Source organism: Lynx canadensis, chromosome D4, assembly GCF_007474595.2.
Source record: "Lynx canadensis isolate LIC74 chromosome D4, mLynCan4.pri.v2, whole genome shotgun sequence".
Taxonomy (NCBI): domain Eukaryota; kingdom Metazoa; phylum Chordata; class Mammalia; order Carnivora; family Felidae; genus Lynx; species Lynx canadensis.
The window spans coordinates 79,657,287-79,674,168 of NC_044315.2; the positions used below are offsets into that span (position 1 = coordinate 79,657,287).

The window sequence follows — 16,882 nt, forward strand, 5'->3', positions numbered from 1 at the left end:
GAAGAGCTCCTCCCTCTACTATTTTTTGGAAGAGTCTGAGAAGGATTGGTATTAATTCTTCTTTGAATGCTTGGCCAGAATTCACCTGGACTTCTGTTTGTTGGGAAATTTTCACTGATTCAATCTCCTTGCTAGTAATTGGGATATTCAGATTTCCTATTTCATCATGATTCTGTCTTGGTAGATTGTATGTTTCTAGGAATTTACCTGTTTCTTCTAGGTTGTCCAATTTGTTGGCATATAATTATTCATAGTAATCTCTTAGAATCTTTTGCATTTCTGTGGTATCAGTTGTAACACTGGTTTTTTTTTTTAGTGCAGATATCACAAATTATGGTATTTCCTTCCAAACATTTTCTGTATTATTTTTTTCAACATAGTTAAATCATGTTGTATCCACCAGTTTATATCCTATTGAAAAATTTCACTATGAAATGTTACATGGATACCAGAATATGTGTGTATGCTTGTGTGGGTATATGCAAATAGTGTAAAAAAATTACAATATGGGGACCCTGAGTGGCTCAGTAGGTTAAGCATCTGACTTTGGCTCAGGTCATGATCTCACGGTTCGTGAGTTCAAGTCCCGCATAGGGTTCTGTGCTGACAGTTCAAAGCCTGGAGCCTGCTTCGGATTCTGTGTTTCCCTCTCTCTTGCCCCTCCCCCACTCACACTCTCTCTCCAAAAATTAAAAAAAAAAAATTTAAAAAAAATTTTAAAATAATACAATAAAAAGCTCATATACACACATGCTTCTTAAACATTACTAGTACCTTTGAGGTCATCTCTGCATCCCCCTCTCTCTTACATAGTCATCTTTATTTTTGCATTAATCATTCTGTTTTTCTTTATAGTTTTCTCATATATGTATGTATTTTTAAACAATATATTCTATTTCCCTTTTTGGCCATTATGGAAAAAAATTATATTGTATATTTTCTCTATGGCTTGCTTTTTTGCTTGACATTATGTTTTGGAGATTCATCCATATTGATATATATAGCTATAACTCATTCATTTTTGACTACTGCCTAAAATTCTGTTCAAAGTATTTGGATATACCACAATCCCACTTCACAATCCAAATCCAATCAATTCTTCTACTGCCAGACAATTGGGGTATTTCCAATTATTTTGCAATAACAAATGATGCTGCGGTGAAGAATTTGATACGTGGGTTGTGGTGCACATACGTAACAGTTTTTCTAAACCGTATACCAGAGGTGGAATTGCACACACATCTGCAAAATACCCTGTTTTTCTTCACTAAACCTTAATTCTGTCTTTAATCATTCTTCCCTTCATTTTAATGATTGTATCTCCACAAGTGCATGCACTAAGCCATATCTCTACTGTTGAACATCTAGGGTTTGTCCTCATTTTTTTAACTTTATACACAACCCTGGAGAAAAAAAAAAACATTTTTGCACAGAACTCTCTGCTTTTTAGGTCATTTTCTTATGAGGAATTCCCAGAAGTGGATTTCTTGAATCAAGGCTGTACTGATTTCCATTCAGTGGAAAGGTTTTTACTGCTGAAATACACAAAATAATTGCCATCCATATAGTCGCTAATCCTTTTGGGATCATAGATCCTTTGGAGACTATGATTAAGGGTATGGACCTTTCCTCCAGAAACACACGCACACGCACACACCCCCACAAGCACACACATACACACAAATTATTTATATTCACAAAGCAGAATGCAATTTCAAGAGTTTCTCAGGCTCTCTGAAGCCCTATGCTGATACCTCTATTAAATAAGATATACTGTTGGGGCACGTGGGTGGTTCAGTCAGTTAAGCATCCGACTTTGGCTCAGGTCATGATCTCACAGTCCGTGAGTTCGAGCCCCGCGTCGGGTTCTGTGCTGACAGCTTAGAGCCTGGAGCCTGCTTCAGATTCTGTGTCTCCCCCTCTCTCTGCCCCTCCTCTGCTCATGCTCTGTCTCTGTTTCAAAAATAAATAAAAACATTAAAAAAAAAGATATACTGTGTTACCTACTGCATATTTCTAATAATACTTCACCAAATAAGTTCACACACCACATTTCTTATAATACTTCACCAAGTAAGTTCACATATTTCGGTATCTGTCAAGTACCTTTTGTTTTAAACCACAACTTACTGAGCACCCACAATGTGTCAGCGCTTATGCCAGATTCCAGAGATAGAATAAATGCTCCTGACTTCAAGGATTATAGAGTCTAATGGGGAAGACATAAAATAACGAGTATTCCAAAAAAAAAAAAAAATGTGCAATAAGAGAGATATTCATTAGGCAAAAGAGATACAAATTAAGGATTGATCAACTGTCGTTTACCAAGGGGTTGCAAAGAATGAATAAACAGTCTCAAGGATGTTAGAAAACATAGTACCAGCAAAGGGAGAAAGGCATCATATAATCTGGCATCTATAGGAAGTTATACATGAGTCAAATATAGTTGGGTTAGAATGGTTAATGAACGTAAGGAAGGGTTAAGACTCTTCGTTATTTGAGAGCAAGATTAAGAAAACAGTATTAACAGAGGTGCTTGGGTGGCTTGGTTAAGAGTCTGACTTTGGTTCAGGTCATGATCTCACGGTTCGTGGGTTCAAGCCCTGTGCCGGGCTCTTGTGCTGATGGCTCAGAGCCTGGATCCTGCTTCAGATTCTGTCTCCCTCTCTCTCTGCCCCTCCCCCACTCATGTCCTGTCTCTCAAAAATAAATAAACTTAAAAAAAAAACAGTATAGACATATAAGACTGTAGCAGTTGATCTGACAACAGAAAGGAAACCACAAAAGATTTCCTCCCAAACACTTCCTTTATTACCCCAAACCTGCTCTTACTAAATACAAAGGAGAACATTTTGCCGGTGTTTTGTGCAACTGTCTGAAAGTTCAGTGCTTGACATACAAGGTTTAAAACCTACGTTTTAATACAAATAACACATTTAACGTTCTGTGATGGCTTTCATTTTGTAAGTGGAAGTATTAGAAAGCCTGTACAAGAAGTACTACAATAATCTTTTCATAAAATTGCCTTGAAAAGCTAATTTATATGTAGAAAGGATGTCTTTTTAACATTCACTTAAAATATCACTTTTAAGCCTGTCAGTTAACACTTCTAATATAATCACCTCATGAAAAACATTTTGTTTTTTTGAATTTAGCTTAACTTTATAAATGTAACTAAACATAATTGTTACTTGGAAGTTACTGGTTTAACCATAATGGAGCATGTGGAATTTTTGAAAACATATGCAACTTATACTCCCATGGAAAACGAATACACCCAATTTTGATAACCTAGTAAATATCTTTGATGCACTTTCATCCAAGGTATGAATACAGCACTATAAAAGTAATCTTTTTGGCACTGTACACATTTTGAAATTTTACTTAGATTTCTGCCATGCTTATTCTGTTCCCTTAAAATAATACCCAAATTGTATACATTATAGAACTACATGTATAGAATCACATATAGAAACATATAAGGTAGGATTATAGAGCAATACAACTTATTTTCTTGGATGACCAGAAAAGAAAGGAAAAACAGGGTTTTAAAGTTTAAATAGCAACCACCTGAAGGTGAATAAACCAACTGAAGTTTATAAACCTCTCAGCACAGGGGTGCCTGGATGGCTCAGTCCTTTAAGCTTCCAACTCTTGATCTCAGCTCAGGTCATGATCTCTGGGTTTGTGAGTTCAAGCCCTGCATCAGGGATTCTCTGTGGGATCCTCTGTTTCCCTTTTTCCCTCTCTCTCTCAAAAATAAATAAACTTAAAAAAATTGAAAACATAATAAAGCTCTCAGCACAAAGAAAGGCCTGACCTACTTTTTCTTTTTTCAAAGTGCCCCTAGGATGTCTAGATGGCATCCCATCATTAAATACCATTGAGCTTTGTCAAAATACAGGATCTTCATGGGTTCCTCAAAATCATAAAAATATGTACTCTCATTGCAGGCTGTCTAATAAACATATAGAACATGATTCCATTCAGATTTATATGAAGAAAGGAAAATTTTTATATGTATGAAAACAAAATTTAAAAGGAGCACGTTTTTTCTTTAAAATTTTCATGGAAAGCCTAATGAATCTCATAGGGTACAGGCAAAAGTACAAATAAGAATATCTGTTAATATATGCTTTTCCCCCCCTCAGGTTGTTTCGTTTTGTTCCAAGAGGGGGAATCTTGTGGCATGTTTGTTCCTAAGTGGAAAACATGATTTAAAGGAACTTAAAACAAAAAGCATAGTAAATCAACAAAGGGTTCAAAGATTTTCATGAAGTGGTTTGAAAATAGATGCTCTGTGACATATATTAAAAGACTTCCAACAACACTGACCACACACACAAAAAAGGAAAACAACAAATCTACAATAGGTACAAATTATATACATTTATTTTTTAATAATTTTAAATAACACTCTTGTATAAATTCTTTCATATATTCAAATCATACACAAATTTAGAAATGCATCATGAAGCCTAGTACAGCATCTGTAGGAGACACGTTTTTAGAATTTGTGTTAGAATTTTAGTGACATACATAGGAGTTTAATGTTTTAGGAACATCCCCTAATAGCCCGGGCTAAGATGTAACCTATGGCAGAGTGCAAGTGCCTAGCATTAAAACTCAGCTGTGAATCACTGGGCTTTGGGCTAAGTTGGCTCAGAAGCCCTGGGCTCATGTGCTCACCACCGTCACAATTCTTGCCTGTGTGTAAGTTACGAGTAACGGGGGTTCCCAACTGCCTTTGAAAAAGCATCATTCAACCACTGCCATTTTAACGATCCATAACCTTCAGTCCATTTGACGTGATCTGATGTCTTCGGATGAATCGGTGTGTTCTTCCTGCTTTTTCCCTCGGCATGGTCACTGGCTCAGGGTTAAAGAGGAAAATTGTGCTAACCTTTCATCACTCCCCCACACACGCCAAACTCATGTTAGTTCCCAAGCCCCATGCCGTCAAGATCATAACGGACCAAAAGTCTTTGTGGATGAGGCCAGAAATGCTTTCCTTGCTCTAACAGGTTACGCTGGGTTGCTCTGTACTTCTCTCAACTTTTTATCAGAGAGCTTTCTTTCCTTGAGATGTGTAGATTCAACTCCTGCCCACACACTTCAAAGCATAAGAACCAGGGAGTGTTCATTATGAGTGGTGTTATGTTTACCATAAGTCCTACAAAAAATATAGGACCGTGGTGAATGATCTGATAACCCCATCCCGACTGAAGCTCTTAGGAAGACATTCTATTGCTTTAGTTCTCTGCCTCCAAAACAGCACGAGAAGGGCTAAACGTCCGGAAGGCACTCTCTGACCAAAATGAACTAGTGGGGTCATGAGTATTGCTTTAATGATCCGTTTTCTGGGGAATGTTAGGGCTAGAGAGTAGCCATATAATTTGACACCTCTACAAATCCTCTCCCCCCAAATCTTTCCTCCCACGTCACATCTGCTCTGTTCTCTCTTAAAATGCAGGTTATCCCGAAGAGTGGTAACACATTAAATCCATAGGACCTTAGTATAAATGAGCGTTAGTTTCTGTCACCATTTTTCTCTATTACTGGAGAAATTCCATTCATAAGAGATATCTAGGAGCTAGCCAGTGCAGGGAGGGAGGGGACAATAAGGGAGGACAGACATATTTTACAACACTACCTAGGATTTCTGTCAGAAATACATCAGGGCTTATGAAAATGAATGAATGAAGACAAAATGATCACTTAATAGCAGTATCTGTCATTTATCAGTAAGGGTCACATTAGTCTTAATCAAAAATAAACACATTTCTAACACTTATTCAAAAGGTCTTCCAATATTATCTTTCTAGAAGACCGACGGGATCCTGGTGTGAAACGTCATAGCTCAGGGAGACCCTGCCTTCAGAGGAACGAATGTGTGCAATGCATTCCACAGTGGTTTCCTAGTCTGATTTTGCCGGTAGATCACTTCATGATTGATTTATATTCTAGAGCAAAATTATTTCCGCCAGCAAAAAGCAGGGGACGCTAAAGAATATTACTTAAAACCAGTTTTAAGACCTCAATTTTTTTTCCACTGGGAAAAACTGAGAACCTGACCTAGGAGCTGTCAGTAATTCCTTAGAGATTAATGTTCCTTGTGATTCAATGTTTGCAATGCCTTTCAGGCTCTCTTTCAAGCAACCTCTCTATGGCCAGAATCTGGACTATTTGGCTTTGGCTCTTAGACCCCGACAAACACTCACGCTTGCTCTACTGGGGTAACTTCCGTGTAACCAGTGCTTATTTCCCACCATGCTCAACCCCTCACCTTGAGGGGTGCAGTCTGGGAGACAGGCCCCCTTCCTTGGAACTGTGCAGTGCTCTGTCTGCCCGTGCGTCAGTGGGGGCTGCTGGGGAAAACACATTTCCCTCCCTGCTCACGAGGGTCAGTTCTCTTTGAGGAAGCACAAAAACCGGTAGTTTTGTTTTCTTGTCACCAACACTGGCCGCAGGCAGTAATTCTCCAGGGTCCTTTCCACAAAACCCTTCCCAGCTGTATGGCCCTGGACTGTACCTTGTACTCACGAAGTTGGAAACATTCACAGACGGGACGGTCCCTCCCAGCCTCTCTGTCCATGGCTAGCAGTTTCTACATTGGCCTAGAGTTGGAAGAATATATATGTGCTTCAGAGTCAGGAGGCCCGATTCCAAGCCTGATAATGACATATTGTGCAGCCTTGAGTGAGACATTTAACCTCATCTGTAAAATGGGGACAACAACTACTTCCTCAAGGGGCTAGGGTGAGGAACGGATGACATACGTGTGGCAATGGGCTTTGCGAACTGCAAAGGCCTATAGGAATATCCACTGATTTTTAAAATATAATGTAATGTATCCTCTCCTCTCATGAGCAATGGCCAAACATTCAGAGCACCTCAGGTTACAGAACTGGACTATCTATCTGTCCATCCTCCAGAACGTCATCTCTAAAACCTGAGAAAGCTTAGGGGTCTCCTACAGAGGGATGAACAAATTCCAGGCGTTTCTCCGGGGAAGGCAGGCAAGGTTGTCAACTTGGATGTTCTAGGTCTAATCTAACAAATCTTTGCTTCTTTTCTCGCCACCTGACAGTTTGCTGTTCCTCCTAATAAATATCTATATTTGACTTCTGGCTGCTTTCCCTGGCTTGCTGCACCCACAACCTGTCAATATCATAACAGACGAGGGCGACAGTAGGTGGCCTCGAGGGAACAACCGGGTCTAAAAGCAAAGACTAACTGTACCCACCGAACCACAGAGCTACCTCTAACGGCAAAACTGTAGCCCTGCAGGAAGATGGCAGACACCTCGCGGCCTACGGGTGACAAACTATGTTCAAATGTGGAAGGTATTTTTTTGAGCGGGGAGGAAGAATATAATAAATATTTCACAGGCATGAAAAACAGGGGATCCCAAGTGACATGATGGCTTTTCTTTTGGAACTAAAATATTTCTAATTCCTCTGGAAGACTGTCTTTTACACTTAAAAACATTTTTTTTTTTCATGAGGATGTGTTCTACACTGATCTATGTAAAATATATAGCCTGGCTAATGTCTAATCAGGTGAGTACTTTAGAGAGTGCAGCCTGCATCCCAGCTTAACAATCACGGCCTTAAAAATCTATTGCTTGAATGTCTAGTAAGTCAAAGAACGTGTAACTCTACTTTGAGACCGAGAAAGGGAAAGAAAGGTTGGAAATATTCAACCTCTTACAAATTTCAACAGTGTCCAAAGAGGGACCAAAAATGACTGGCGTTCACCAGAGTCCCAGCTCCAGCAATATTGCCACCTATGTCATATTTTAACCAATCCCCATATGTTCTTTTTACAACGCCATTAACTGCTGTACAAATAGTTTCTAGATGATAAAATATGACATGATTTTTTTTTTTTTTACAAATAGATACAAATAACAATGTTGACCAGATATGCTACATTCACTATATACACCTTACTTCTCTAGAGGCAGGAGCAGTCCTTATTTTTAGACAATTCATCATCTACACTGAGACCCTAAGGAGGACCATCAGCTTCCTGCTACCAGATGTCACCTTCCTGTTTCCTGTTTCTACCATTAGAAGCTTATCCCGTGCTTGGATCCTATCACTGAGCAAGAATTTGGGAAGGAAAAATCAAGCTTTTCTAAAGATCCTCTTGAGACTTTTCCGCCCCTATTCTGGAAACAATCGGGATTGTTTATTGTGAGACAGCCCAGACATTAAGCTTTTCTGCAGTGATGTCTTTTAGCACAGTACAAGGAGTATCATCCCTGACCTTCCTTTTAAAAAAGGTGTTTCAGGAATGGAGATGAGGTCTTCCTGGAGTCCTCCCCCTCCACTTCCAGCACCGTGTTTCCGCTGGTTTGGTGAGCACTTCCCCAGGAGTCTATTCGGAGGTCAAAGTAGATGTGGGCTGCACTGTGGGGTTCGGCCTTTCTATACTCCCATGTCGGTGGGTACAAAAATATACTTTACTACAAGTCCTTATTGACAGGGACTGCTTCGGAGCTTCATGGGGAAACTAAGAGTAATAGGCCAAGTGCATTACACATTTGTACCTGAAACTTCCAGATGCACTATACGCCTCTGCTTTCTCAGCAAACTCTGCCCAGGCCTCATGTGGCCCAGGAGCCGATGCTGTCTTAGGAAGCCCTGTGCTCTACCGATCCAGGGTGACAGTTCTAGCTCCTCAGGCTTTGTAGTTATGTATGGGTGTCGTCAGGGTCAGCTGCCCGTTGGGAGCCACTTCATTGCCATCATCTTCCAACAGTCCTGACACATCTGCATTGGGAATGCTGTCGTGGTAGCTGCTGAAACTGATATTGTCTTCCTTGAGCTCGATGGTCCAAAAGGGGGCATTGAGTTTCCGGTTCTGGTACTCCCGGTACATATAGACGGCCCCCACAAATCCCATCAGCAGCACCACCACAATGATGATGACTGTCAAAATGATGATGTTAAACTGGGTCCATGAAACATCAGCTAAAGCTGACGTGCTGTTTTCAGCAGAGCTTACGGAAAAGATAGTCTGCAGGGTTGTGGGGGTAAATGTACTATTTATAACAGGGGTGGGCACTGATGTGGTCAAAGAGGCATTGGAAACCAAAATGGTAGAACCTTCAGGTGTTGGAACAATAACTTCTGAAAATAAAAACAGAGAATGAAATGTAAAAGACAAAATTATCTAGTTTTGAGAAACAATAAAAGAAATACACATGGGAGTGGAAGTTGATGTGGGATGTGGACATGAGAGTCTGCTTTAAGGTAATGCAAGTTAAAAATAATTTTTAAAGAAATATAGTGAAAAGAATCAAGGTCTAGAAAGCTAGATGATGACACCCATGGCTGTTCTCCAAAATGTATAATATTAAAATCTTGGGGAAAATCCTAATGTTGGAGCTTCCTATCCTTCTCGACTCTTGGATAGATTCATACAAATTCCTGCAAAGGCAGTAAATATCTCACTGCTGAGTCCTAAGTCACTTGGTTAAAAGTGACAGGAATAAAAAGACAATCATTTGAACTAAAATAAGTGCAACAAATCTGATGGCATTTCATAAGGGCAAAATTCTCCTCAAAAGAGGCAAAAACGGAGTAAGAAAAATTGTATTTCTGGCTGCTTCTGAAAAACACAATTTAAGTGTCCAAAGTTGATGTCAGGCAAGATAAAAAAAAAAACAAAAAACAAAAAACAGCCTTCTTTTAACTGTATGTGTAGTAATTCTCCCGTCATGGAGATCGCGGCTATCTTATAATTGAAGTGCTAATGCGGGACAGCTCAGTAGAAATACCGCAGGCTTTGGAATCAAGTAGAACTGTGTGGCCACAGATAAGTAAGTGAATCTTTTTAACACTGAGGCTCCTCATCTGTAAAATGGGAATGATCATATCTACTTTGCGGAGTCCCTGGGGAAGGTTACGTGAGCTAGAGTTACCGCACGTAATGTTCCCAGGGCTTGGCACGTCACAGGCACTCGATAAAATGACTGCTATTGTCATTATCATTCGTCGCCACAGCCAGACACATTAATCTACCCCAAGAAGAGGCATGTTTTATATTACCCGGTGAATAATAAGAAAAATCATCACAGTCCTGCCAGCTAAGTATGGACAAAGCATGCCTGCACATGGGAAGGAGAACCGAGTGACAGGATCTCCAGGCTAGTGACAGGGTTCCGTCTCGGTCTTTGAGCCTTGGTCACAACAGAATAAGGATATTAAGAAAATGGCAGAGGTGACGACACTTGCCACAGACCGACTGTCCATCAGCCTAGGATTCAGTATCTGCCAGATTATCAGAGAGTGGTTTCTAGGAGGGTGTGGTCTAATCACTCTGTGACCCAATAAAGCCAGAATATCCGTAACTCATCCTGAATTTCTAGTCATTAATTTTTATCTAAATCTTTACTGACTTTTCCTGCAAGAAACATTTTTGCCATATGAACAACTTCTTTTAAAAATCAAAAAGAATATAATTACTATTTCCTCCATCACACATGGGAAAACTCAGGCCCAAAGTTAGGACAGATGCTACCGTGGACTCTGGTTTCTCAGCCAGAACTTCGAACCAGATTACAGGTCCCTGCTTCCAAAGACCTTTGATGGTCACTGGAAGTGATGAGAATATAGAAGCAAAGGATAAAAGACATGAGAGGACTTTTAAATTATCAACATAAAAATGAAAATAGATGAAGAGAAAATGTGGGAACCCTGCAATGCCTTTGTCGCGGGCCTCAGATTTCTGGAGTTGACTTTGGAGCATCAGGAGAGCAGCAGGAATAGAAGGAGATCCCTTTAGGCAAATACCTATCAAAATCTATTTCCAGAAAATTCCTCTCGTGGGATTGGAAGGTTTTTTTAAAGCTAAAGGTAGCTGTCCTGAAATTTTCACTGCTAGGCTTAGGCACTACATTTACAACCTTAGGTGAGGTTTTACCTTTCTTGACGCAATTTCCCTCGAGGTCTCTGACATAGCCTTCCAGACAGTTCTCACACCAAAACCCAGTGGTGTTATGGAGGCAGCTGATGCATTCACCACTCTCGGGCTTGCAAACCTTTGGAGTTTTAATTGGGTCCACGTGGCCATGACATTGGCACTTGGTACAGATGCTGTCAGAATTGTAATAGCCGTTTTCACAGGTGTTGCAGTTCCGGCCTGTGTATCCGTCTTTGCACTGGACACACGTAGGCTCCAAGTCACCCAGTTCTGAGAGAGAGAGGTCAGGAACGTAACTTAGTACGGTCTTGAGCTACAATTACAAATGCAAGACACCTGCTGTCCCCTCCCTACTATCTGCTCTCAAAGGTAAAGAGACTAAAGATCTACACCTTATTTCTTAACCCTTAATTGTCCAGCTTATTGTGGAAACGACGGGGGCCCTCCAGAGAATCTATTCAGGTAGAGGACAAAAGAAAGATGCTTACATAGGAATATGAATAATTGTAATAGCTAGGCGCTCTTACAACTTTCACATTCCTTCTTCTTTAGTCCCGACAGACAAGATAAAATAAGATTTTAACAAAAATTTCCTCCCCTCTCCCTCAAGTCTCAATTTGTATTATGTATTTGGACTTGGTTGCAAAACCCTTCCCCTACAGCACCCTACAGAACTTCATTTATCAGCACACTTCATATCAATTGATAACTGGCTGGCTGATTTTTCCTCTCGAGATGAAGATTTAGAGAAAGGCCTTACTTATGATACAGCTGCCTGTAGAGGTCACTGCTGAACAAGGGCAGCGAAGACATTCTTTTGTGGCGTCAGGACTCTGATAAAATCCTTCTCTGCATTCTTCACAGTGATCCCCTTTGCTATTTTCCTGGCAGTTTAAACAAGCACCTAAAAGAAGCAAATTATTTGAAGATTTATCCTGAAAGCGCAACAACTTTAAATAAATCACATCTGCAACCAAGAGACCTTAAGAGTTAGCCAGAAGAACTTATCCGACAGGAATTAACAGGGTTCGGTTTCCATCCCTTCTTTTCCTACACTGGCCAGGTCTGTAAATTCTGTGTCCCCTGCTTGACTGGAAACTCGAGGGAAAGGCTGGTACATGAGTCGAGTAGCAATAAGGCCATGTTGATTGCTGACTACATACAGAAAGCAGGTCAACTATTTTTTCAAAGAAAAAATAAAATCAATCTAAAGACCCCCTTAAAAAAAGAATGACTTTTCATAGTTGGGATACTTACCTATCTTGTAAAATTTTAAAAACTGTACTAAGCAGTTGGATACATACATAATACTGGTAGTAAAAATCGAACGTGGACTAAGAGAGCACAGTCAAATTTTATGCTCTGTTTGTCTTTATGGAGTGAAGGAGGAAAACGAGTCTAGGAGAAAAAAACCAGAGAGGGCTCCTAACCTTATTTGTAATTTCTATTTCAAATATATAACTATATATATATTACGCAAAATACCAAAATGTTAATATTTATTAATTCTAGGTGTAGGTACATGGGTATTTGCCATATTATTTTCCATACATTTTTATATTTTAAAAATTCAAGATCAAAGGAAAGACAATGAATTAATAGGGGCATCTGACTGGCTCAGTTGGTAGAGCATGTGATTCTTGATCTTAGGGTCATGAGTTTGAGCCTCATGTTGGGTGTAGAAATCACTATAAATAAATAAATAAATAAATAAGAATGAATGAATGAGTGAATGAATGAATGAATAAATAAATACTTTTAAAAGCTGAGCTGACAGCACAGAGCCCGAGACGAGGCTCAAACCCACAAACCGTGAGATCATGACCTGAGCCAAAGTCAGACGCCTAACCGATTGAGCCACTCAGGTTCCCCATAAATAAATACTTTAAAAAATACACAGTTGGGGGGCGCCTGGGTGGCTCAGTCGGTTGAGCGTCCGACTTCAGCTCAGGTCACGATCTCACGGTCCGTGAGTTCGAGCCCCGCGTCGGGCTCTGGGCTGATGGCTCAGAGCCTGGAGCCTGCCTCCGATTCTGTGTCTCCCTCTCTCTCTGCCCCTCCCCCGTTCATGCTCTGTCTCTGTCTCAAAAATAAATAAACGTTAAAAAAATTTAAAAAAAAAAAGTCCATTTAAAAAAAAAAATACACAGTTGGTTAGCAGAAAAAATCAAAAGGAAAGCCAAGTTACGTGTTTTGTAATACTATTCCTTTCGTACCCTATTAGAGAAGATGTTCTATAGACACTGAAGCAGTATAATGTCTGAAAACAGAAAATGGAAAAGTGTGATGCAATTTACATCTCCTTTTTTTTTTCCAGTTTATTTATTTATTTATTTGGAGAGAGAGAGTGTGAGAGAGTGGGGGAAGGGGAGAGAGAAGGAGGGAGAGAGACTCCCAAGCAGGCTCCACACTGTCCACACAGAGCCCAACGTGAGGCTCCAACTCATGCACCATGAGATCATGATGAAACCCAGAGTCAGCCACTTAACCAATGGAGCCACTCAGGCACCCCCACATCCCTTCTTCAGGAGGCCACATATACGCACAGGACCTCTTCGAACTGCTATTACAGGAGTGACAACATGTGACAGAAACCTAGGAAGACAATGAAGTTTTACCTGATAAGCTAAACACAATTAAATGCTCAGGCTCTTCATAAACAGTTACATTTGATTTCTTTTCGTTACAAGTGAAATATTTATGAAAAAGGGGAGAGAGACTGAGGTTGCGAAATAAAATAATCTGACAACTGGGGCAAGATTTGGAAAACCAAAATAATGACAAAGGTATTAACCCACATGGCACATCTCAATTCTTAAGTGATTATGGGACAATTGCCCCAAACTTCATGAACTGACGGGGAAAGACAGCTTCAAAAATTTATTATCTGAACACTGAACTTTGAACTAAATCAAATTTGCATGGAAATGTCACTTTTAATCATACAATTTTTTTTAATATTTTATTTTTAAGCGATCTACTAACTCAACATAGGGCTTGAACCCACAGCCTCATGGTCAAAAGTCACATGCTCTACCCACTGAGCCAGCCAGATGTCCCTAATCATATAATTTTTTAAGGCTCATTAGTGTTAATGATACTTATCACACATATAACAAAGTAGCAGTATATCCTCATACAGTGATAAGCATGTTGGGTACTGATTTCTTTCCAGATCTTATATCCTGATCCCTCTTTAGCTATGTATCTTTGTGACACTAAAGATAGCTGAAAAAAATACATATGAAGAAACTGCAGATTTTGGCCCTACAAATAAGATCATCTTAAATGTCAAAGTGTTCTGCAAGTTGGAAAAGTCAAAACCTGCATCATGTGTAATATCTGGCCATCTGCTTTCCCCCTATTAAAAATGTGCAATGGAAATACTTTTTAAGAAAGCAAGTTCTGATAAAGTCCTGAACTTTAAAAATGCCTCAAAAAAGTTAATAATTCTGTAACAGAATATGGATGTTTGGGGCAAGATGTGTTCCAATAACATGCCATTTGCACATGACTAATGTGGCAAGAAAAGGTCACAGTGCTATTCTTTTTTCTTTTTTTTTTTTTTAACATTTATTTATTTTTGAGAGACAGAGCGTGAACGGGGGAGGGGCAGAGAGAGAGGGAGACACAGAATCTGAAGCAGGCTTCAGGCTTTGAGCTGTCAGCACAGAGCCTGACACAGGGCTCGAACCCACCAACTGTGAGATCATGACCTGAGCTGAAGTTGGATGCTTAAACTACTGTGCCACCCAGGTGCCCCCACAGTGCTACTCTTATTAAAAAATGGTAAATATATACACTATTAATACTTTGCTTCTACAATGCTACTGGACCTACATGCTTAGTGTTTTGGGGCCTTTTACCATTTTAGATAAGGTCTCAAGCCTTTGTGTTTATCACAATATAATTGCATTCTCTTAAACCCTTTATATTAGAATACAAATTTATTTAATCATACAATTTATAACAATTAAAATTTTTTTCTGGAAAAATTTATTTCTATTTGTTTTATGCCATACCCTGCAATAAGTCAATGAGGAAAAAAATAACCTTATGTGGCAAATACATTGTCTCAAAAGGAAAGATGAAAATAAGTATAATAACAAGACTCATTACACTGCTTCAAAAATAGCATGTACCTGGAACAGTGCTACAGAGAAAGAAAATTAATAAATTAAGTACAGACAGATATAGACACAACAGAATGCTAACAAGAGCTATGAGGGCAAGGGCAATAGTCCTTTTGGGTCTTTCTCCTCTGATTTTCATGTGTCTCTGGTATGCATGTATCCCTTTTATTTTTACTGTCTTGATGTTTTTCTTTAAAAAAAAAAGTTTGTGTATTTATTTTGAGAGAGAGAGAGAGAGAGAGAGAGAGAGAGAGAACACACATGTGCACGAGCCAGGAAGGAGCAGAAAGAGAGAGAGGGAGAGAGAATCCCAAGCAGGCTCCACGCTGTCAGCGCAGAGCCGTATGTGAGGCTCAATCCCATGAACCGTGAGATCATGACCTGAGCTGAAATCAAGAGTCGGATGCTTAACTGAGCCACCCAGGAGCCCCTTGTCTTTATTTTTTCCTGATTACAAAATTAACACATTATAAACTATATCACATGTGTATTATAAAAATATTTCAAGAACTCAAGCAAGTTTAAAACATTCCACGAGAAGCTTGGAAGAAATTCTTTTATAATAAATAACCATAAATATCATAACCTTCCAAATCCATATCGAGGAGGTACTGATAGTATGAATTTGCTTTTCTAACAGCTTATAACTCCTCTCTGGGAGACAATAGAGCATAAGAAAACTGGAACAGTATTTAGTGTCAGACCTGAGTTCCACTCCCAGCTGAACCTCTTCCCAGTTGTGTAACCCTCCGTAAAGAGCTTCTCTAAACATCACTTTTCTAAGCTGTAAAATGGGATAATTCTTGAGCTAATGATTTCATGTAATGTGAATATTTCAAAGGGCAAAAATCCATTCCATAAGACAAATGTTTTCTCTTTATGCTTCAGTTTCCTCATCTATAAATTAAGAAAGCTGCACTAGATGAAATCTAAATTCGCTTTAAAATCTAAAAGCTGAGGATCTTTCTTTTATGATAAATGATATATGAAAAATAAGCTGAAGTTTAACTTTATTATACTCTGCCTGGAACCTCCCAAAATACAATCCTGCCTTAAAATTCACATTCTCTTTGCTGAAAGATGGCCAAAGGAGTGGATTACCATTGAAAAAAAAGAAAAGAAAAAAGAAAAGGGAATGAGAGTTTCCTGAAGATGATCTCATGCTCGCTGGCTAGGCAGCAAACAAATCTGGTAAGGGTAACCAAGAAAACAACCAGTCAAAGAAAAGAATGTGGGGCTCCTTTCCAACGAAATTCAGTGACAATGCTTTGAAAACATAAATCGCCACCTGTAAAAAGCCTTGTCCTTATTTATTTTACCATTTCGTAGTTTATATACAAACGTGTTAGAAGTACGGTAATGTGCTTTGTTGTGGGAAGAAATGCCTGATCCTCTCTGTAGACAGAAGGCCCACTTCCAACCTGTCCAAAAGAAAGAAGGCCAAGCCCAAGTGAACAAGGGAGACTGACAGAAGATAAGGTCAGAGAGAAAGGCAGAGGTCCAAAAATGTACAGTCATGTCAGCCCTAGAAAGAAGTCTGAATTTTATTCCGAGAGGGAGGGGAAGCCATTCGAGGATTCAAGCAGGGGGATGGCATGGATCTGGTCTTACATTTTAAAAAGATCACTCCGGTTGTTACGTGGTGGGGTGAGGATCTGGGGTGAGAGGGCAAGAGAGGAGGCAGAGAGATAAGATGAGATCAGAGAATGTCACGGTAGTTCAGAGAGATGACGGGGCCTTGTACAAGGATGACAATAACAAAGGTCAGAAACAGTGGTCAGATCCATGGTGTATTCTGAATGCTGGGCTGATAG

At 39.6% G+C, this 16,882-nt stretch overlaps 1 protein-coding gene across 1 annotated transcript in view; it reads right to left on the reverse strand.

Moving 5' to 3' along the window:
- Positions 1-4,365: 4,365 nt before the first annotated feature.
- Positions 4,366-16,882, reverse strand: part of MEGF9 (multiple EGF like domains 9) — an 89,120-nt gene continuing 76,603 nt past the window's right edge. Inside the window, exons 4-6 of the mRNA XM_030293686.1 lie at positions 11,696-11,839; positions 10,936-11,205; positions 4,366-9,140 (exon numbers count right to left, since the gene is read on the reverse strand). Of these exons, the coding sequence (XP_030149546.1) occupies positions 8,689-9,140; positions 10,936-11,205; positions 11,696-11,839 (866 nt within the window). The 3' untranslated portion in view covers positions 4,366-8,688. The remainder of the gene's footprint in view (positions 9,141-10,935; positions 11,206-11,695; positions 11,840-16,882) is intronic.